At 37.1% G+C, this 23,594-nt stretch overlaps 1 protein-coding gene across 2 annotated transcripts in view; it reads left to right on the top strand.

Annotated features, from left to right (window-relative positions):
• ITGA1 (integrin subunit alpha 1) overlaps positions 1-23,594 on the top strand; it is a 161,219-nt gene that overhangs the window by 93,936 nt on the left and 43,689 nt on the right. For both annotated transcript variants that reach the window (XM_047826785.1, XM_047826687.1), the window contains 6 exons: positions 7,411-7,576; positions 12,080-12,153; positions 12,814-12,958; positions 17,801-17,943; positions 20,807-20,950; positions 22,171-22,428. In XM_047826785.1, the coding sequence (XP_047682741.1) occupies positions 7,411-7,576; positions 12,080-12,153; positions 12,814-12,958; positions 17,801-17,943; positions 20,807-20,950; positions 22,171-22,428 (930 nt within the window). The remainder of the gene's footprint in view (positions 1-7,410; positions 7,577-12,079; positions 12,154-12,813; positions 12,959-17,800; positions 17,944-20,806; positions 20,951-22,170; positions 22,429-23,594) is intronic.

Below are 23,594 nucleotides of genomic sequence, written 5' to 3'. Positions count from 1 at the left end.
AGCAGGGGAGGGGCAGAGAAAGTGGGAGACACAGAATCCAAAGCAGGCTCCAGGCTCTGAGCTGTCAGCACAGAGCCCAACGCAGGGCTTGAACTCACAGACCATGAGATCATGACCTGAGCCAAAGTCGGCCACTTAACCAACTGAGCCACCCAGGCGTCCCAGCAAGACTTTCTTATGTGGTTTTGTAGTTACAGTTATTCCTCTGCACAAGCCACTTTCTTGGCATTACTGGTGGAATGAGGAGGGATCAGGAGACTGACTTATTACTTATGCACTCTGTGCAGAGCCATTTCATCCCATTTCATAACCCCTCACTGTGCAGCCAAAGTGAAGCAGCCAGCAGCTATAAAATGTTTTCCTATAATTGCATTTAAGCTGGGCAAGAAGAGAAAAAGGATTACAGAAGAAGAAATTTCCTTTAGTTCCAAGGAAAAGCCTAGCCTGCTCTTGATGATGTAGAAGATATTACATATCAAGTACTTTAGCTCTTTGTGAGCAAATCTGGATTAATACAACAGCAATCCATTATTAATAACAAGTGTCTTTCAAATATAAAAAACAAAAAGGGGGGAGAGAGAGAGAGAGAGAGAGTCAGAGTGCTTTATAGCTCTTATTGGTGATTTTTTTTCTAAATCAACTTCTAATAGTTCCATGAACTAAGATAACTCAATTTTCATGGTGCGACCCCATGGAGAGGGACATTCAGAAAAAGAGAAATAAAACTTCTACATTTCAAACATGGAAAATAATTTAAATTGTCACTCATATAGCACTCTATAATCTACAGTGGTTTTTTTTCTGTGTCCTAGATACCTTTCTTTGCCCTTCATGGCACCCCAAAGAGAGGAGGGCAACCTTTATTTTCCCCATTTTATGAATGAGAAAACCAAGGGATAGCAGTCCCCATGACTGTAGGTCACATGGCCAGGTCTCCACATCCCCCTTGACTGACCACATGTACCACACTGCCCTGGGCTGTTCTTCCCCATGCCCCAATCTTTCTTTCTTCTGCCTCGGGTCTCTGGAAGGTGCTACAGGACTATCCTAACCTGTTTTCACTCACTTCCTCTAACTTCCAAAGAGCACCATGGTTCTCTCTACCTCCTGCTTTTTGTACCAGAGCAAAAGGACCCAGCACAGAAATGCTAAGCATGTCCCATAATGTGATAACTTTAAGCAACAAAAGACCCATGGACATTTTCCAGAAGTAAGTCTAAGAAAGGTGGGGGGGGGGGGGGGGGAGGGATAGAGGACAGTATATTTTGGAGCCAGAAAGACCTTTGTTCAAATTCTGCCTTTGTGAGAGTGAATAACTCACTTAATACTCTGAGCTTCAGCTTCTTTATCTATAAAGTAGGGTAATATTGTTTCTCTCTCTTTCAGATAAAGAACCAGTGAGATAATGACTGTGAAACCATCTAGCACAATGGCAAGCTAGGCAACCAATAAATATTATTTTATTTAATATTAAGGATCTTTAACTCAAGCAGTTTACAACCATGAAGTAATAAAATTATAGTGCTTTAGAACTAGAAGGAATTTTATAGATAAACTGTGTTGCCCTCTTGCACAGAAGCCTTCAGAGACTCCCCCATGCACTGTCAACCCTATTCTCAGCTTCTGAACCTTAACTAACGACTGTGTCCCGCCTTCCTTTCTAATCGTTCACTCTTGATTCAATAGCATGTGCCCTTTAAGGAGTCTTCTTAATATAAATTGTTTTTTTTTAATTAAGGCAGGAAACAAACATCTCAGAACTCTAACTGCTTAGCCTAAATTGGTTTTCACAAAATCTCTTTTATTTACAGTAAGTGAGAATAAGATATTACCCATAATTGCATTAATCTTCCAGGAGAATAATAAAATCATGAGTTCCTTTCCTGTTTTAATCAATGAATTATTATCAAATTGCTCTTCAAAATGTTATAAATAATGTATGAGAAATTTCACTTCAAGAATTGTTATTTTCCCAATTCATATTTCTTGTCCCCAGTGAACCTTGTATTTTTTAGTTTGTGCTGAACTAGGAAATAAGACAGTTATTTTACTGCCTCTTCTTGTGCATTCTTGGGCATTTCTACAGCTGCATTCATGCTTCACATGGTCAAATATAGTTGAGGGTCTGCCACTGTTGTCACCTGGACTGTTTCTCCTACTCCGTTTTTTTTACCCTCCATTTGATCTTGAACACCACAGACATGTTTTATGGGAGACAATGACCCCAAAATAATTGACCATTAAAAATTTAAGCACTCTAGGGGCGCCTGGGTGACTCAGTCAGTTAAGCAGCCAACTTCAGCTCAGGTCATGATCTCCCAGTTCATGAGTTCGAGCCCCGCATCAGGCTCTGTGCTGACAGCTCAGAGCCTGGACCCTGCTTCAAATTCTGTGTCTCCCTCTCTCTCTGCCCCTCCCCTACATGCACTCTCTCTGTCTCTCTCTCAAAAATAAATAAACATTAAAATTTTTTTTTAAAAAAAGAAAATTTAAGCACTCTATGATAAAACAGCAAACATGTCCCATTAAACTCTTAGATTTAGTGAGGGTCCTGAGCTGGTGTGAGTATTCTGTTCCAAGGTTTGTATTCTGTCACTTGTGGATATTAGACACTGGTAGCAGGAACCCGCTTTACATTCATATTCTAATCCTGGATGATAATGGCTGGGATTATAATGGCTGTGAAATGTGTATTATCTACAGCATTCAAATGAAAATCAGAGAAGTTAGAAAGTATCTTAGCATTCCATTCATTTGCACACAAAAGGCACTACAGTACATGTAAATGAATTGTACACTTTACATTTGACACATCTGCCTCAAGGGAGGTTCAATTCTGGATGTCTACTTCAGGTAAATATTAGCAGAATACCAAATGCCTGGGCTTGACATATTTGTATAAAGTGAAACAGAAGTAATTTATAAGTGTTATTTTGTATTTCTTCTCATTCATAGAAAATAATGTTTCTACAAGCTACCAGATCCTTGGGTGAAGGATCAAAACACATTTCTATTTTTATTTTTATTCTGTAATACAAATAGTTCAAACTGGATGCAAGTCACAATAATTCCTGGGAATTTTTTTGTTTTACACTTTCTTCTAAATATATATTCTCATGTTGAATCTGTTTTATTTTTATTCTTTAAGTATGTCAGTTGGGCATTTTCCTCACTGAACTTTATCCAGTTGTCCCTGTCACATAGAGCACTAAATGTCTGACATTTACATTCCAACTATGAACCTCGACCATTCAAGGTCAAACCTCAAACCATGCATGGTCCAAACATCTTTATAATTTTTATATGTATTTTCAACTGTATCACTTTATAAGTGAAATGGAAGTGAACACATCAATGCAAAAGTGAATCTACAATATGTTCAATAAGAATTAAGGAGGAAAGATGGTGACTTTTCTGCCAAGGATGTCATATGACTTATAGGATAAATCAGGTAAAACATTGGGGACTCAGGGTTCTTCATGTGACGTAGGATTTGAATGAATCTAAAAGAAATACGTGTGTAGCAAAACTGCTGACAAAGAAGAAACCCAACAGTGTGTCCAGAGAAGAATAGCAGGTGTAGAGTGAGGTGTTGAGCCAAACTCCAGTGATCCTGAAACTGACACACGGTTATGATGGACACTCTGGCGGCTGGACACTCTCTGCCTTTGCCATGCTTTCTCTGGGGCATGCCCATCTAGCTGTGGGGAAATACTCAACTTTAAGAAAGGCATCTTAGAATTTCTTCAATGTAATAAGAGCAAGTGGGCCTTGGGTTTTCTCTCCCTATCTGGACAGTTCTCAACATTCATTTCCACTAATTCTCTTCCCCCATCAAGTAGCTAAAGTGGGGAAAAGCACAGATTTAAACTATTTCTGTTGTTTGCATTTGCTTTTCAGCCAAGTAGACAGGTACTGAATTTTTGTGTTCGGGTACAATTTTGCAAACTCCTCTTAGTGCCCTTCCTACTGAAATCTTGACAAGTAGTAAAGAGTTAAGTTCAAAAATCAAAAAGCTACCCAACTAGTCTGCTGATTTCCTTAGAGCCAGCTCTAGTATTCCTAAATTGCACACGTCTTCAAAGCAGCACAAAGTTCTTCACAGACATGAGGGCTTTATGCCTCACCCACACATTTTACAGATGAACACAGAGCCTAAGGAAGGAACAAGGAAGTGGATGAAGACCTGCATGTACAAATGCGAACTCCTCAGAACCCTTCCCGGGGATGCTGTGGGAAAGGGGCGGGGGTGTGACTCAAGCAGGAGGAAGGGGTCAAGAATGAATCTCCCAGCGCCTCTCACTAGGAGGGAAAACTCTAGAACTGCTGCATGGCCTGTCTGACTAGCTGTCACACAACTGCGTTCCTACCGTTAACATTTTAATGATTCATTTACTAATCTAAACCCTCATTCGTTTTATGATGCTTATAAACAACTATGCTGTAGATCATAAATAGCAACACTTAAAAACAGTAATTTTAGCTCTTTTCTAACTACAAGTGAAAAGCTGTACCCTTCTTAATAAAAATATCAGTTTTTTTTTAAGTTTATTTATTTTTGACAGAGAGAGAGAGAGAGAGAGCATGAGTGGAGGAGGGGCAGAGAGAAGGAGACACAGAATCAGAAGCAGGCTCCAGGCTCTGAGCTGTCAGCACAAAGCCCCATGCAGGGCTCCAACTCACAGACTGTGAGATCATGACCTGAGCCAAAGTCGACGCTTAACCGACTGAGCCACCCAGGTGCCCCCAAAATATCAGTTTTTAAATCTACCATTTTGAATCTCACATTTAAAAAAAAAATACACGCAGATGCCTAGAACAGGCAGCCAAAGGAGAGTTTGGGCAGCCGGGTGGTCAGAGGAGAGGGACAGGGGTCTGTGGCCAGAAGACCCAGTGGAGACCGAGACTGACGTCTCCACCTGTGCCTGCCCACCCACGTGTCTACGATCTGCCCAGTACGCAACGCTGAACTGTGCTTGGGGACTATTGCATATCTGTTTTCCAACAGAACTTTGAAGGCACCATGGGCTCAGTTTAATGATACCAGACAAATCTATGTCTATGATTTAAAAATCTAATGTGAAGTTAGAAAATTCTGGTATCTTCATCGTTACTTCTGGTCCCCAAGGAGCAGGATATTCTAGAAATCAAGCAATAGTACAGAGCTCAGAATCTTATCTTCATTTTTTAGATTCCACTAGCATAGAATTGAATTAATCATGATCCTTTGTTCAGGAAACCTCATCATTTGTGGAAGCATGGGCCACTTTATAGGTTTTTGTGTTTATTATTGTACCTGCATACTTATTGTAAGTATGCACTATAAACATCTATGGACCTGACCACATTCACCACCTGGGTGCCCTCCACCTGGTAACCATAGGCCCAAATCTATGCTCATCTATTTCTCTCCTTTTCTAATCTTTTGGTATCTATACATATCTAGAAGTGTTCCTTTTTTTAACTCTATAAAAAGGTGTCATGCTGCATATAGTATTTTGAAACTTTTAAAATTTAATGTTGTTAAGATTCATCCAGATTGAGGTGCCTGAGTGGCTCAGTCGGTTGAGTGTCTGACTCTTGATTTTGGCTCAAATCATGATCCCAGGGCCGTGGGATGGAGTCCTGAGTTGGGGCATGGACCTGCTTGACATTCTCGCTCTCTCACTCTCTTTCTCTCTCTCTTTCTCTCTCTTTCTCTCCCTCTGGTCCTCTCCATTCTCTCTTTCTCTCTAAAATAAAAAAGGGGCTCCTGGGTGGCTCATTCAGTTAATAATCTGACTTCAGCTCAGATCAGGATCTCACGGTTCATGGATTCAGGCCCTACATTGGGCTCTGGGCTGACAGCTCAGAGCTTGAAGCCTGCTTCAGATTCTGTGTCTTCCTTTCTGTCTGACCCTCCCCCGCTTGCACTCTGACTCTCAAAATTAATTTAATTAATTAATTAATCCATATTATTTCATGTCATTATAGTTCATTCATTTTTTTTAAAGTAATAATTACATACAGTGAAATACAAGATTTCAATGTGAAAATTATGTACAAAGTGAACAATTTGATGACTTTAGATAGTCACATACACCCATGTAACTGACACCTCGATCAAGATATATAACATTTCCATCACCCTTAGAGAGTTCCCTATACTTCCTATCACGTTTAATATCCACTTCTATAGTAACCATGTTGTGACTTATATCACCATCACTTAAGTTGCCTGTTCTATTTATGTAAATGAAATCATACAGTATGTACTATTTGTGTTTAGCTTTTCACTCAACATAATGACTACCCATGATATTTGTGCATCAGTGGTTCATGTTCTATAATACATTGTTTGAATATACCATGATTTGTTCTATACTTTATTGTTTATGGACATTTGAGTTGTTTCCAGTTTGGGTGCAATTAAAAAAAAACCGAACTTCTGATTCATGGGGCAACATGAATGACTCAAAAGCATTATGCAAAGTGAAAGAAGTCAGACACAAAAGGCTACATGCCATATATATGACTTCTTAAATATGACATTCTGGAAAAAGCAAAGCCTTAAGGACAGAAAATATATCATTGGTTGCAAGGGTCAGGTGGAGGAAGGGATTAACCACAGGGGGCAAGAGGAACACTGATAGAAAAGTTCTAAATTTTGAAGTGGTAGTAACCCAACTGTGTGGACTTGTCAAAACTCAGAATTGTGTCTCTAAAAAGGGTGAGTTTTACTGTATATGAATTATATCTCAATAAAACTTATTCTAAAAAATAAAATAGATGTTTGAGAAAACCTGCTAAGACATTTAAATAATTACAGTTAACTATAACAGATAATTCTTGCCTCTCTCTCTTCTGTGTGTGTGTGTGTGTGTGTGTGTGTGTGTGTATATATAAACAAGATGTCCGTGTCTTGAGAATTTGGTTTTAAACAGAAATTGCCAAGTAAGATTTCTATTTAGTTCAATATCTGTTTTCAAAATATATGTGTGGGACTGGCTCTTGGTAAGAGTATCAGGAAGAACTGCCTACTCAAGATCAAGTAACTCACTTGCTAACTGCTTTTACCAGCAAATGGTGGTGGCATAGGCTGGAATAATACCAGAGACATTCAGAAACTATAACATTACTGTTGAACTGTCAGACTTTAAAGATGTAGCTGTTCATAAACAGGCATACAGTAATGGAAGAGAAGAAACATACAAGATTGTCCTTTGTAGTTTTCTCTACCAATTACAGTATATAACAGTTAATTTTAGGAAATCTCACATTTGAAAATTATTCTTCCAAGAATGTGGAAGTACATAAAATTTTATTATATTAAAGTACTATACACTCTCTTGTTTGTTGACAAAACGCTTGAGATCCTTAATTAATATACAGAATTTAAAATATAACCTTGCCATTTTTGTCATGTCTTAGATTCTTGGGAGCTATAACAGAGGAAATTTAAGCACTGAAAAGTTTGTGGAAGAAATAAAATCAATTGCAAGTGAACCCACTGAAAAGCATTTCTTCAATGTCTCTGATGAATTAGCTCTAGTCACTATTGTTGAAGCTCTCGGAGAAAGAATATTCGCCCTGGAAGGTATGACTATTTCTCAGACTCCCGCATGTTTTCTCTACAATTCAATTTAATGTAATGGCCTTTTGGTGTTTATTTCTTCTACATGGCTAATGCATTTTTACTGTGTACAATAACCAGCATGGAACAGTGCCCTTTTCTGTAAATCTGTCACCAAGATGGCTGTCTCACATAGCCCTGTGTCTGTTGGCATCTCTCTTTGTAAGGACATGGCAGGGCTAATGTGAGGGCTGAAAGAAGGCAATGATCAGTGTAGACTCACAAGAACAAAAATGTGCCCATGTGTTTTAGTCCTTTTCTGTGACACGGGTTTAGAAAATGGAGGACCTAGCTCAAGTTTTCTTTTTTAATTTGTTTTTTTTATTTTGGGCTTCTATAGAACTGTCCTTATTTGCAATAACTTTATTGTTCATTTATTTTCTCCCGTTTTGCTTCTTGCCCATTTTAAAGGTCTTTATGGAACTCTGCCTTAACTCCCATGGCAGTAAAACATTGGTTCACTATACTTGTCTAAGTCATTACTTTTTTGTGGATTTCTTTTTTTGGATGTTGCAATGGCGATTGGCTACTGAAGAAAATAAATCATGGCATTCCTTCCCCTGCCTTAGGTGGAAGAGGTCAAGTATCAAATTCTTTTGGAACTGGCCCTTGCCTGACCAAAAAAAAAGAAAAAAAAAGTTTTTGGAATTGTTATGCCAGGCAAACTGAAAAAAGCCTCCTCCTTCATATTCTCTGTTAACTGGAGACTAAGAGAACGTGCATCTTTCCCTCAACCTAGGATGAGAAACCTCCAGAGAGTTCTGTTTTTATGCCCTTATCTGAATCCAATGGACTCTGTCCTTGTGAGGACACACTGAAGAACTATTGTTTTGTATCTTAAACATAGAAATTCATGAGCACTTTCTCAGTCACCCTGATGTGACCTGATAATGAGAAGCATGACCTGATACTGGGAAACAGAGAAATAAAATGAGAAAGAGAGATAACTGAAACAAGGTGGACCATTTTGAGCATCAAGTGACCAGGAAAATGCAGAAAAGTGACCAACAGACAGAATATTCAAATGTATAGAAAGGAAGGAAAATGTTTTAGAGTAATGACTTTCAAGCTTTATATGACAGTGACCCATGATAATAAATACACTTTTCCTTGTGACTAAAGGGGAGCAAAATAGGCCATCCCAAAATATGTTGCTTTGGCATGTAGATTATTTTGAGCTGAAGGCAATCAAGTTCCAGCCCATTCAGGAAGAACTTTTACCTCTCCCTTAACAACCTAAAAGAATTCACATAGGTGGCCTGGTCCAGAATAAAAGGTATAACCAAAGAGAACTTTTTAAAGACCTATCTGCATAGCAGGGCAAACTTCTACTTGCCAAACATCTGTTCTTCTTATATACTGTGAACTGTGCTCCTCCCTTCGAAGCCCCAGGCCCCTACCCCATTCTGTAGGTCAGGATGGCATCATGTAAGTCTCCGCCACCCCCACTTGCCCTTCAGTCTCATAGTTTGGGGGTTCCCATATGAAATTAAATTTTCCTCTAAAAATTAAATTGACTAATTTTTTAGCTCAATTTAATTATTAAACCAGCCACAGAATCTAGAAGAGAAGAAGGGAAAATTTTTCCACTTCTGCATGACCCAGTGCACATACATGTATACATATAAAAATAAAACAACCTTTAACAGAATAACCCTTATTATATGCAAAGCACTCTGATAGGTTCTAGTTTTCATTTTCTCTTCTCTTTTAATTAAAAAAATGCTGGTGGTGACTCACCCAGCCGATTTCATGACTGGATCACGACTAGTAAGTAGGAGATTTGGGTTAGATTTGATGAACAGCTACAGCCCATGCAGACTTCATTTCTCCTCCCTTCTGCCCTGGCTGCTTTTACCCTGTGCCTTTAGAAACAGAACTCTTGAATTACTTATCTGTCTGAAGTCACAGCTGCTTCTGAAGAACTTGGCTGTCCTGCATTCTGTGCACAAGTCAGTTTTAAGTGGCTTTGGTCTCACAGCAGCTCCCAGTGGCATTTACTAATAGGCCAGACCATAAGCTTCGCTGGCCTTAAGGAAGGAAATATATAAAGTTTTCCAAGTCATTGTGCACTTTTAATTTTTAATAATTGTAATAAGTTTTAAGATGTGATATAAACAATCTGTAAAGACCATTTAAATGAAAAATTACTTAGTTACATTAATAGTTAAGTACAATACTGTCTCATTTTTAAACTCATCTTAAGTAAGCAAGTAAGTATAACCTGGTAGGACTTCTATAAATGAAGTCTACCTACATCAGCTACTGGGGGAAGAAGGGCCCAATTTACCTTAAATGACATTTTTGTGTTGCTTCTAAACTAACCGTACCATGAATTAAAGGTTACATGTTGGAATGCCCGGACACTTTAAGAAGTCTGTATATTTAAAAGCAAAATTATCTGGGGGGTATCTGTGCGGGTCAGTCAGTTAAGCCTCTGACTCTTGATTTCAATTCAGGTCATGATCTCACATTCATGAGATTGAACCTGCATTGGGTTCTGCACTAGGCGTGGAGCCTGCTTAAGATTCTCTCTCCCTCTACCCATCCCCCACTCACATGCACATGCTCGTGCTGTCTCTCTTTCTCTCTCAAAATAAATAAATAAATAAAACTAAATACATAAAGTGAATTTTTTAAAAAATGTCCTCAGATTAAAATGTCTACCACATCTTTACTGATATACTTTCAGGGCTAATCAAATGCAGTGTTTTGACTGATGTTCTTCATAACTGGGATCAGAAAGGATTTCGTTTCCTTGTTACTTGGGAAGTGTCCATTTCCTATCAACATTTATCTTGAGATGGTAAAGAGCAGCAATTATGAAATTCCTCCTTGCCAACGACAGTGCCACCTAGTGAAGAGAACAGGTCACCAACTTGCCCAATGAACTCAGAAAGGTTCCATGTCTTCCTTTCCCAGCACGTGGGAGAAATGCTAAAATGCCTAACCTGCACAGTGGGAGAGTGGTTATGTCAGTACTTATGAACAGTTCGGGGAGGAGTTGACAGCAAGAAGTTCAGGGATGCTCAAGGGGCTATTACCATGATGATGATTCAGCAGGAGGATTGTCACAAAACTCCCTTCTCTCTATCCTCAGCTATAAGCAGAACAGCAGCAGGAGAAGGTACTGGAAGCATGCAGGTATTCACTGCTGTGCTCTTGCAATGGTCTTGCACAGATAAATAAGAAGGCACCATAAAGTACTGTGGACTTAAAATAAATAAATAAATAAATAAATAAATAAATAAATAAATATTTATTTATTTATTTATTTAAAATAAATAAATCAGATTTAAAATAAAATTAAAGTGCACCTCTGTCATTTAAATTAGGGGATAATTCATACATGAGATTAAAATGATGTATTGGAATTCTTGATTGATATCCCCATTTAACCTAGTCCTATAAAAAAGCAATCACTGATGTATTTGTTAACAAATTTATGCCAGGAAATAACTAGTAAATAAGTTTGATTTCACAAATTTAATTATTCTCATGCCTCAATGAGAAGGCAGACTGACTTTCTTAAAATTATGCACTATTTTTAACTTATTTTCAAAGCCAAATAAATCAGTAACTCCCCACTGAAAGCAAATGAATCAACATTCCCTCGATCCCCTTAGGAGGTTGTGGCTTTGGGTCGGTAAATATTTTGAGAGTAGCATATTTTTCCATGGAATGCTCTGGACTATCTCTGTATTTCAGTAAAGAGCTTAAATACCTAATGCTTGCTCCTGAACCTTTTACATAGCATTAACAAAAGAAAGAAAGAAAGAAAGAAAGAAAGAAAGAAAGAAAGAAAGAAAGAAAGAAAGAAAAAGGGCACAGATTCTTTAAAAAATATGTGATTGAATGGTATGTGGCCAAAAACCCATCAAAAAGTCGCCTTCGAATTTGTGAGTGATACCTACCACCAGAAATTAGAGAAAACACAATCCCAGAACCCCTACAGTCTTTATCACATAATGGAATTCCAAGAGGATCTGTACCTGGAAATGCAAGTGGACCTGGTAGAGTCAAGAGACTTCTTTAAATATGTGAATAAAGATGTTTTAGCCCTGTAACATATCAGGTCAGTTTAGGCTAATGTCTGAACAGGATTCCCACAATGTGAGAAGAAGAAGGAGGTTTTCAACTTCAGTACTTTTGAATTTAACCACATGGATCCAAAGTGCCATACCATCCACAAGTATGCTAGAGTATAGGAAGAGAAGCATGAATGGAGATTTCTCAACTTCTCCAGCAAGGGTGGGGAAGCCAATGGTCAAGAATCTAGCCACGGCCCTTCTGCTAACCTTCTCTGTCCTTTACCCAGCCCTACATAGGAATTTGGGGTTGAGAAATGTGTGGCTGAACATACCCAAAAGATGTTGGAAATTCTGGTTGGTAAAGAGCCCAGTCTGTAATTTGTTTCTGTCTTCTCCAAATCAAGTGTGCTAAAAGTCATTTATTTTTCTGTTATAGCTACAGCTGACCAGTCAGCAGCTTCATTTGAAATGGAAATGTCTCAGACTGGCTTCAGTGCTCATTATTCACAGGTATATTGACCACTTGGTAGAAAATGAAATATTTTTTTTAAGGTTTCTGCTCCCAAAAACAATGCCCAGGCATCACCATTATAAGTGCAACTAGCAGTTCATGGCTTGCCCAGTTATTCAGACTGTGATGATGTTTCTAATTGAAATAGGAAAATGGCATTTCACAAGCATATTAAGAAAACATGTTATATCCCACAGTTCACTATATCGTACTAATAATTGTGAATCAAACATTTTGAGGTCTGCCTTATGTAATTATACATCTGGCTAAATGAAATACTTAATTTAAAATGGTTGCTAATGATATGAATTGTATCTTTTTCTCAATCTCATTGTATTTAAAGATCTTATTAGAATACCATATTCAAGACCTGGGATTCTTGACACCCAGAATTAAACAGAAAGACAAGATTAGGAAATATATCATTTGTAGCTGATGAAAAAAAATGCATCTGAGTCCCTGCAAAGGAATATTGACATTTCAGTGGGCAATTGTACTGTATAACCGAGAGCAAGTTACTCTACCAGGTTACCATAGTATTACTGTGAGGATTCTAAGTTAATATATGTAAAGCACTTTGAATAGAATCTATCATATTGTTAATGCTGTGTTCTTGCTACTTTGTTGAATGTCATTTGTTTTCTCTATTTGGATATAAGGACTGGGTCATGCTTGGAGCAGTAGGAGCCTATGATTGGAATGGAACAGTCGTCATGCAGAAGGCTAATCGAATCATAATCCCTCAAAACACAACCTTTAATGTTGAGTCTACCAAAAAGAATGAACCTCTTGCTTCTTATTTAGGTAAAGTTTAGATGTAATTGATAGAAAATTATTGTCGTTTATTTTTGGTTTTGTTTTTATTTTTAGCATTATTTGCTTATATTTACATAGGTTACTTATAACCATGTGAAGACTGATAACTTCCAAGAGCTAGACATTTTGTAGGAGCCCTGAAAGTTCCCAAGCAGCCTTAATTTCTGAGCAATCTTAGAACATGGAGATCACACTTTCTCAGAAGGGCTCCCTAGTGCAGGAATGATTTAGGCTGATATGTGCACTTTTTGAAGTCTCCCTGTGTCTGGTATTCTCATTAACTTCAAGAAGAGCTTTGCACCTGGTGGACAGGAAATGATGGTAAAAAGAGAAACCTTGACACAGCTAATATCCTGCAGATCAGACTCCCATATTTTCTAAAACATCCTATATCATTTCTTTCTATGAGTCCTAATTTTGGAAAATAAAATTTTAATTTGTCTTGTCATATAGCTTCTTCTTTAATAGTTCTATTCACAACCAGACAAATATTGAACTTAAGCCCAGTGATGTAATGTCATCTTATTTTTCAAAGACTTTTCTGGAATGAGGAGGTATGTGTCTGTTATCACCTTATTCTCCATCTGTACTGAGCTGCCTAGGGGATACCAGGGAAGTGTTCTATCACTAAATGATCCCAGTAAACAATTAGGGCCTAGGATGAAAAGAACCCTCAGAATATGGTTTCCCAACACTTTACTCACTCAACAAATGTTTGAGGGACACCTGTTTTGCCCCAGGTATTTTCTTGCTGCTGGAGGTGCAGCGGTTAAGGAAACAAATACTTTTCAGTGTTCATATTTTAGTATGTTAGCATTCCTCTCTGGGATCTTTCTGTCCTGGAGGCAAGTCTTTTTCTCTCTATCCAGATTCTTTCTATTTTATGAGAAAGGTAGGAGGTCTTTACTGGTAGGTCCATACATTTCCTTATTCAAAGACACATCTTAAAACTGTAGAGGCAGGTAGGACTTAAAAATGAAAGGCCTGAGGGATTTAGATAATTAAAACTACAGTGGTAAGCAGTACATACAATGTGAGTGCTAAACCCCTTAACACATGCTGAACTGCATTCATGAAAGTCTAGTTTATTTCTCGTAAAATTCCTATTACATTCTGTCCTGGTCAGAGAGCAGCTAGAGCATTCCATTGTTCTAAACATCACACATTACAAAAGAAAATGCTAAACTAGGATGTGCCAATAAAAGATTATCTAAAGGATACTGATCTAGAAAAAATTCCTTTCTTTCCTTCCCCAATGTCTGCAAAATTTGAAGAAATTGATGGTTAGGAAACAAAATATACACTGCATATCTTTTAAATATTTGGAGGATTGTGCTGTAACACAAAGAGGGTGGGCCTAAAATTCATATGCATTAAAAGAAATCTTAGCATATGGTTAATATCCAATTTTCCAAATTAAGATATTAAGGAATTGAAAAATGATGTCACAGCTACCTATGACATACCTGAAACTAGAATCTAGGTATCGTGATTCTTATTCCAGTGTTCATTTCAAAATTAACAACATTTAAAAAACTAAAGATACAGCATGAAGTCCACAAATCTTAAGTTCACACATTTTAATAATACTGTAGTATTTTTTTATATTCTGACTTCTTGTTATGTGATGAAATTCCTTAAAACCAAGTAGTCTTAGGAAGCCTAAATCCATTATCCCCCAAAAGCTTGGATTCATGGTGCTTAAAGCAGACTTGGAGAATTCAAGACTTAAAGATATCACTGGAGCAAGACAAAATTAAGAGAACCTTCATTCCTGACCACAGTATTTATAACATATGATTCCTTTCTTCCCAAAAAAGGAAATTTGGGGGTACGTTGTCTACAATGTACTAAGATGATGTTTTTATATTTTAGAATTCATTTCATTAGATTAATCACAAGTTAGCACATAAGATATTTTGCCAATATAACATTTAAGATATATAAAATTTATTTTAAAATAGAAAAGCACCCAGAAAGGGGATAGGGGAGAAAAATAGCTTTGTACCCCAAATATTAATCTAAATCTGAAATGAGAATTTCAAAATGTCTGCCTGTGTGGATTACGAATTAGGAAGTGTTTGAAGGTGCCTGGGTGGCTCAGTAACTTAAGAGTCAGACTCTTCATTTCATCTCAGTTCATGATCTCAGGATTTGTTAGATCAAGCCCCAAGTCAGGCTCTTTGCTGACAGCACACCTATAGTCTGCTTGGGATTCTCTCACCCTCTTTCTCTGCCCCTCACCTGCTCACACACTCTCTCTCCCTCTCCAAAACTAAATAAATAAACATTTTTTTTAAAGAAAAATAAAAAGAGCTTGAATGTGTTAGTCAGAAACCTATGTGCATTGTAAGTCATTAGGCAATGGAAAATCTTATGGAGAAAACAAAAAAATCTCATACTAATAATGACCAGAAAGAAGTAGGAACAGAAGTTGTCGAACCTCTCAGGATATAGTCACTCATCCAGGAACTGCTTTAGGCCAGTATGCACTTAGCAAGCGTTTTTGATGGTGAGAATACAGTCGAAGTTCCCTGCCTCCTCCACCTACAGTCTTCCCACTTCTAATCATGCCGGACAAATTCAAAAAAAATGTAAAGATGTGAGGCAAACAAACACATGACATCAAAGCAGAGCATACCTGTTTCCCATTACCTCACTAGGTCCTAGCACTTTTCCCAGGAAGTGAATTGTGAAAGCTGACAGGATTTATTCTTTATAAATCCATGCAGCAGGCTATGCCATGAATTTTCCTTTCTCTTCAATTCTTTTTTTCTTTCAGAAAACAACATTAAACTTAGATGTGTATAATTATTTTCCTTTCATGAAAACTAGACTTTATTTACATGGCCTCCTTTTTTTCTCCCTCTTTATTGTCTTTGGATTCCTCAGCTTCCACCCAGTAACTACCTGACCAGTAGGTACTGTCTCTGGGAAGATTTCAGGTAATAGTTTTAGTTATGAAGTTATCAAAACTAACTAAATTATCACACAACTCCAAACCTCAAACATAATTTTTAATTTTTTTAAAGGTTCTTTTATTAGTTTGCATTCATAGCTCTGTAAGGTAAAAAAAAAAAAAGCAAAAATAAAGTGTACTAACTCTCTTAGGCCAATCCTTGCTTAATATTTCTTAGTAGAATGACATGAAATAAAACAGCCTTTGCTTTGCACATTCTTCTTTTTTATTTTATTTATATATAAACATGACCTTAAAGTTTTTATTTTTTAAGCAATATTGTGGTTAGTAACAGAAGAATTATGACACATTAATTGTTTGAAAAAGAACAGTCTACAATTTATTATGTATAATTTTTTTAGAAGCTCAAAGAAAGATGAAGAAATGAGAATGGGAGAAAATATGCCTGAAGGAAAATATGCCTGAGGAATTGTGTTCCTTTTGCACTTGTAAGATTAAACATATTTTAGTACAAAAACCTCTGATCCTCCTCAAAAGTTCTGTAAGAAAGTGAAACTATTGCCTTGCAGGAAAACACTTGGAAAATAAATTAACAATGTAATCTTTTTTCTTAGTAAGAAATGTGGTTCTGTGGCCTTTGGAAAAATAATCTGCCCTCTGATCCACTGATGGACAGATCTGGTTATAAGAACACTTCTTCCTTCTGTAAAGTTGAAATCAGCACAGGAGAATTGTTATTCACTGATTTAGCACTGTTCCCTACAAGCACAAGGAATAAATCTAACTCTTCACTCAAAAATTAACAATAGTCTACCTTCAAGACACAAAAAAATGTAATGGGCAAGAAAACCCAATTAAAAAAGAGGAATGTCGAAGCTCACTTTTTAAATTTAAATTCCAGTTAGCTAACAAACAGTGTAATTTTAATTTCAGGTGTACAATATAGTGATTCCACACTTTCCTACAGCACCTGGTCCTCATCACAACAACTGCCGTCCTTAATCCCCATCACCTGTGTAACCCACCCACCCTACACCTCTTTGTAATCAAACAGATACAAATTAAAATCACAGTGAAGTATTATTGTTAGATTATGCTTAATATCTATTAGAACATCCACAAATTTGAATAATAGTAATGATACCCAATGTTTGGGAGAGTTTGATGAAACTAGTCTGTCCTTTGGCTGTGCGTGGGATAAATTAGTACAAATGTTCTGGAAACAATTTGCCAAACACTGAAAGAACTGAAAATTTGATCCAGTAATCTATTCCTTGAAATTTATCATCAAAGAAAATCCAAAAGAAGTAAAAATGTTAAGTGTTCAAGGATGTCTTTGCAGGCTTAAGTATAATATCAGAAAATTAAAAACCACCTAAAAATTCTACTACTCTATTGGGGAATGGTCCTGCGGTAGAAACGCAATGCCTTTATGCCTTAACTAGGAGTGATAAACTTCAGTTACTTCACATTACTGCTTAAAAATCTACAGCAATAATGCAGAAAAGGTTTACATTTGCTATGATTCCCCTATATAAAATGTTTAATTTCTGTAGCACAGACATATCTGTCCAGATGAAGCACAAATGATTTATTACAAAGTGGTGAATTGAGTTTATGAAGGTTTTTTTTTATTTTCTTCTTCTGTCACGATTGTTATATCATTTGTGCCTTTAAACAATGAAAACCTGAGGTGGGGGGTGGACAAAGCAGTTGCTGTAGATAATCAGAGAGCATGCTAAAAGCTTCCACCAAGACAAACTTACCTGCCTTAAAAAAAATATTAAAAAAAAAAAAGAGAGAAGTCTGTAAAAATACACAAATGATCCTCCCAGCCCTTTAAAGTGGATCTTAATTTATTCTGTGTAGACATTAAGGAGTCAGTATATCTGGCATCTCTCTTTTGTTAGGTTACACAGTGAACTCCGCCACGGTTTCGGGAGATGTGCTCTACATTGCCGGACAGCCACGGTACAATCACACGGGCCAGGTTGTCATCTACAGGATGGAAGATGGAGACATCAGGATTCTCCAGACACTCAGTGGAGAGCAGGTAAGCTTGAAAAATTACTGTTCTAATCCATTTACACTCTATGTAAACTTAAATTACCCATCTATTGTCCTAAACTTCAAAAAGTCCTGTCATATTCAACATCAAACTTAAACAGGGCCCCGTGTTGGGTTCCTTGTAGGAATGTAAAATATCTGCATATTTGGCTTCCGGAACATTTCAGTTGCACGGAAATGGAGGTAAAACATAGAGATGATGCTGTAGATACAAATGGATAGATATATACATACAGGAAAAAAGTTCTAAAACATTAAGAAGCATGAAAATGCCCGTGGCACAGACAGTACATCTTAAAGATGGAAAGATTGTTTTACTCTAGGATTGGTGCCAGAAATCTTAATACCAGGTAACATTTGTGCTTGTCTAGAGGGAAAGGTAGACCGTAGATAGGTAGAAAGAGCAGAAGAGCCAGTTAAAAAGATAATATGGACCCTGATTGTTGAGGTTCTGAATGGCAAACTAAAGAATTTGGATTTTCTCCTGGAGGTAGTGGAAAGTGATAACATGTAAAGTCAAAATCTTCTCGTTAGATGATATTAAATACCAAAAGTAGTTTAAGAAGTTATTCACACAATATGCAAACATAAATATGTGCAAATATTGTTAAACTAAAAGAAACATCTACGCTGTTGGTTATTATTGCACAGCAATCACTTGGGCTTCGCTAAGTATCCCAGCTTACTAGACGCCCCGGCCACCCTCCTGCCATCACCAACCACTCCAAAAGGCAGGGCAGTGTGAGCCTGCCTCTCCTGCAGGCATGCTCATAGCTGCCCAGCCTAGCAGAACCGCTTCGGTGTGAGGAGACAGACATGTCAGGTAGGCGCAGAGCTACCCTCTCTTTATAGGAGCCAATATCTTTTATAACAACACCATAGATACAGCTTCCAGGGCCCCTGCTGAGGGCACGTAGTTGTGATAGTCACTGCATCCTGGGAAGCCCATCAGGTATTTATAGTTCCCCACAACCTAAATGCGGCATCCCCGATCAGAGATTATTTTTACCACACTCAGGATTGCTTAATAATATAATTGAAATCCTTTCCCCATCAGATGTCTGGGGGAGCAGAGAGTAAACCAAAAGTCAGAATCTCATATCTAGATTCATATATATATATATATATATATATATATATGTCTTGTTAAAGGGTTTTATTAGCACTTTGCCCACATTTGTAATCAGAAAATGCATCAACAATAAAAACAAGGCTATTATTGTCTCTCAAGGATAAGGTGAGGAGAGCCTAAAATGATGTATTACCAATAAAAATGGAAAAGGAAGGACTAGAGTAGACACAAATGAGGAGGAACTGACAGGACTCTAAAATGACGCATGATGTATGACATCGTACGTCTGATATTAGTCTATTAATGGTTTACGAGACAGGAAGTGAAGAATTGCTTGTGAAAGTCACAAATGATTTGTATTATGAATGGTTTAAGTTTCAAGCCTGGGAATCTGGGAGAAAGGTGGCACCATGATTAGAATGTCAGCAACTCAAGTGGTTTAGGTATGTTTTTAATGGTATTTGGTTTTACATGTTTCCTGTAACAGTGAGCACAAATTCAAATGATTATGGGTGCCAGGAAGGTAAAGTAAATACATAAAGCTATTGCACAGAGGACAACAGGAAATGGTGGGAACCATGGCCTGGACAGTTCCTGAGCCATCTAAACATTTAGTTCCCACTCAGCTCCAGACGGCTATCGCCCTGTGGGAATAAAGGCCCAAGGTTGCCAGATCTTACAGCATTTTATTTATGTTTGTAATTATTCAACTTAAAAAAAAAAACCTTTTAAGCCCTTCACAACCTATGAGAAAAGGACATTCAAAAGTCAATGTCTAGCAGTTATCTAAGTGTCTACCAATGTCTGGGAATGTAGCACTGAAGCCTTGAGAAGGAAGATAGAAAGAAATTTGCAATTTTCAGTAATGGAAGTGTTTGGAAGGATTGGCCATCTAGGATAAGAGATGGCAGGGTGAGTGGTGGGGGTGGGGGAGGAATGCAGGTCATAGCTTTTGGGAAGCCAAAATCTAGGGCATGGGAGGAGGAAAAGGAGCCAGCAAAGATGAAAACAAAGGGTGGCCTATGATACAGTGGAAGAATCAAGAGACCAAAATTAAAATCATAGAAGCCAAGACAGGAAGTTTCAGTAAGAGAATTATCAAGAGCATCAAATATTAAACCCAGGTCAATATTTGGGAAGGTTATTGCATTTAGATAATGAAGTGTAAGTCTCCTGCATTTCCCTAAAATACATCCGTATCTTTAAAAGATGGTCCCTCTGCAATCCTTTTATATTTCTCTATCTTCCACAAGTGCTAGGACAAGACTTAGCCATTTTGTCGAATAAACAACTTTCTAAATCTACAAGGTGAAATGCTACATCAGTGTTCCAAGACAAATCAGTTCTTCATACTGTATATTATTCACATTTTCATATTACTGTAAATAAACATATTGAAGCCATCCCAGAATGCCTTTTATTGTTTTTCTCATTTTATTTTCTTTAACAAATTATGGTAGCATTACTGATCTTTTCTGCTTTTTGGAGAAGAAAGAGTGTTTAGGATGAAATCTAAAGGAAGCCATTTCTCTTACTCTCAAGCTGCAGAATCTATGACGGCTGCTCATCCTCAGGGATGGGTCTATTTATTAGCCTCCCACAAGAACCAATAAAGAGCTTCCAGGTAGAATCTGTTTCTGTATTTTATTTCTATTTCTATATATATCTGAATTTCAAATACTCTTCTAGATTACTATAAGTAAAAGAAATGCAGCCTTTAGCTCTCTTGAGAATTTCTGATGTTCATCACACTATTTTGTTTTGTTTTGTACCTTAGATTGGTTCCTACTTTGGCAGTGTTTTAACCACACTTGACGTTGATAAAGATTCTAATACTGACATTCTTCTGGTTGGGGCTCCCATGTACATGGGAACAGAGAAAGAGGAACAAGGAAAAGTATATGTGTATGCCCTGAATCAGGTAATGATCACTCTGCATTTGGTAGAAATTCGTGAATATCTCTTCCTTTTTTTCAATTTCAAATAAATAATGCAGTTCTAATTTTGTACTCACTTTGGAAAAAGGAGCAAAGAATCTTTCAGGGCCCCTTTACCGTCACCAACTCCTCCATTTCTAAATGAATATTTTACAGTTCTAATAAAGTAGTTCAAACCATTGGATGCTTTCTGCTTGGAAATGTGAACTATCCTTTTTTAGCAGAATATATAGAGATAAATATAAATCTCACTAAACTGCTAAATAAACTCACAGGGCAACCATTCAAGGCTCTGGCCTGGAGGTGTTGGGAACACTAGCAGTTTAAACTGCATTAGCTGTCCAAAAAAGCTGGGGAAGCAGAGAGACTGTGGAGTAGTGAATTTTAAGGCAGTGACATCAGACAGTTACAGTAAACTACTTTGGTCTTTGGAATACTTCATTGGGCTGGAGTGAGGTTTTGTTTTCCACTCCTGACTTTCGACATCATTTGTAGATGCAATAATTCTTGATGTCTTTGTTAGAAGGGTTTTTGCTTTTTACAGCAAATTCAGTACTTATCTCTTTAGCTTTTTAAATTCTTAGAGTCTCTCCATATTAATTATTTTAATTCATAAATTGTGTACCTTTCTTCCTATCATTTTGTATCATTCCTCCCATCAATTTCTTTGGCCCTTGCTGTTTTTCCTTGTTTTCCTAGAAAGTGTGTTCCTGTCCATCATTACTAGTACTTTCTGACCTTTACTGAGTTGGGGGGGGGGGCATGGGGGTTGCCCTAGATAGCATTGGGAAAAGCTTACTTTTTGAATAGAGTAAATTTTCTCTTTACCCTGTGGAGGAGACTGTATAGAGACATTTCAAAGAAGCAAATATTGGATGAAGAAAGGATAGCAACCTGAACTGAGGGTTTAAAAATTCAGTTATTTGGTTTTAAAAGCATGCTGTGAGTTATATAGTCACTTGATTGCATTAAAAAGAGAATACATTAAAATGCTCAATATGTCTTCTTCCCCACACTTCTACAATCTGTTCTTTAAAATCTTTAACTTTGCTCTCAGATAACCACAATTTTTAAGAAATTTTACAAACTTTACTGTTGATGTACAAATGGTTTTTAATAGCTCTGATTTAGTACGTATTTAAAAATTTCACTGTGCTGTCGTAACGATAGAAATTCATAAGTATCCTGTTTATCTTTCTTCCAGACAAGGTTTGAATATCAAATGAGCCTGGAACCCATTAAGCAGACTTGTTGTTCATCTCTGAAGCACAATTCATGCACAAAAGAAAACAAAAATGAGCCGTGTGGGGCTCGTTTTGGAACAGCTATTGCTGCTGTGAGAGACCTCAATCTTGATGGATTTGATGACATTGTGATAGGAGCTCCCCTGGAAGATGATCATGGGGGAGCCGTGTACATTTATCATGGGAGTGGCAAGACTATAAGGCAAGAGTATGCACAAGTAAGAAGTTCAGCCTACTATTCCCACCCTTAAACATTAAGCGGGTTCAATGCTAGGCTTGCTTCTTGTCTTGCTTCATGAGTTATTTATATTTTTTTCTTCTGACTCTATTGGAAAACTAGATTTAATTTCCCTCTAAGTTTTCTTTATAGAAGCATTTTTTTGTATTTTATCCTCTTTTCTAGTTTTTTCTGCTTTTTCTTTTGCCATGGCTCCATGATCTGAGCTTTCAAAATGGTAAAAAACAAAAGAATACTTTATGATGACACTATTTAACATTTACAATGTGCCTGATCCTAAACAGAGGTTATCACTTTCTTTTTATTTATTTTTTAAAAGCTTATTTATTTATTTTGAGAGAGAGAGAGAGAGCAAGCAGGTGAGGGGCAGAGAGCGAGGGAGAGAGAGGGAATCTCAAGCAGACTCTGTGCTGTCAACATGGTGCCCAACACGAGGCTTAAACCCATGAACCGTGAGATCACGACCCGAGCCAAAATCAAGAGTTGGATGCCCAACCGACTGAGCCACTGAGGCACCCCAGAGGATACCACTTTCTAAATAAAAGAACAATAATGATATAATTTAGCCAATAAAGAAGATGAGATTATTGTATTTATATTCAGTATCCATGCTGTTGTAATGAAATTGGATTACATTTATATTTATGAATTAAATTAGTATATTTTCATCAAATTATTTGTGTTCCTGAAGGTTTATAATTTCCTCACAAGTAATCCCTCCTGGAAAAAAATCTGAATAACTAAGCTTAACCTACAGGCGATTTTCTGTTGTTCTTGTTTAAATTTATTGTCAGTTAATGATTCTAATCCATAAATGTAATTTTTTCCTACATGAGCAAAATACAAATTTACAGAAGAGTTTAAAGGAATTCTTCTAATGTAATTGTCTGATTTTTAAGTAACCATGGTAGTTAGGCATTGAACTACTTATATAACATGAAAAGAAAATTGGGTCATCAATTATTTCTTTTTATATTTGACTGTTCTCTCCATACTGTAGTCAAGAGAATTCTCAAAATCCATTCATGTATTGTGAAGTTGTACTTAATTTTTCATAAAGCCATAATGACATTAATGAAACAATAAAGTAAAGGGCATGTTTCAGTAACAACACTTCCATCCATTCAGTAAATTATTTGTTTCTTT

Source organism: Prionailurus viverrinus, chromosome A1, assembly GCF_022837055.1.
Source record: "Prionailurus viverrinus isolate Anna chromosome A1, UM_Priviv_1.0, whole genome shotgun sequence".
NCBI classification, from domain to species: domain Eukaryota; kingdom Metazoa; phylum Chordata; class Mammalia; order Carnivora; family Felidae; genus Prionailurus; species Prionailurus viverrinus.
The sequence above is the reverse complement of the archived record's forward strand: the minus strand, read 5'-3'. Positions and strand labels throughout refer to the sequence as shown.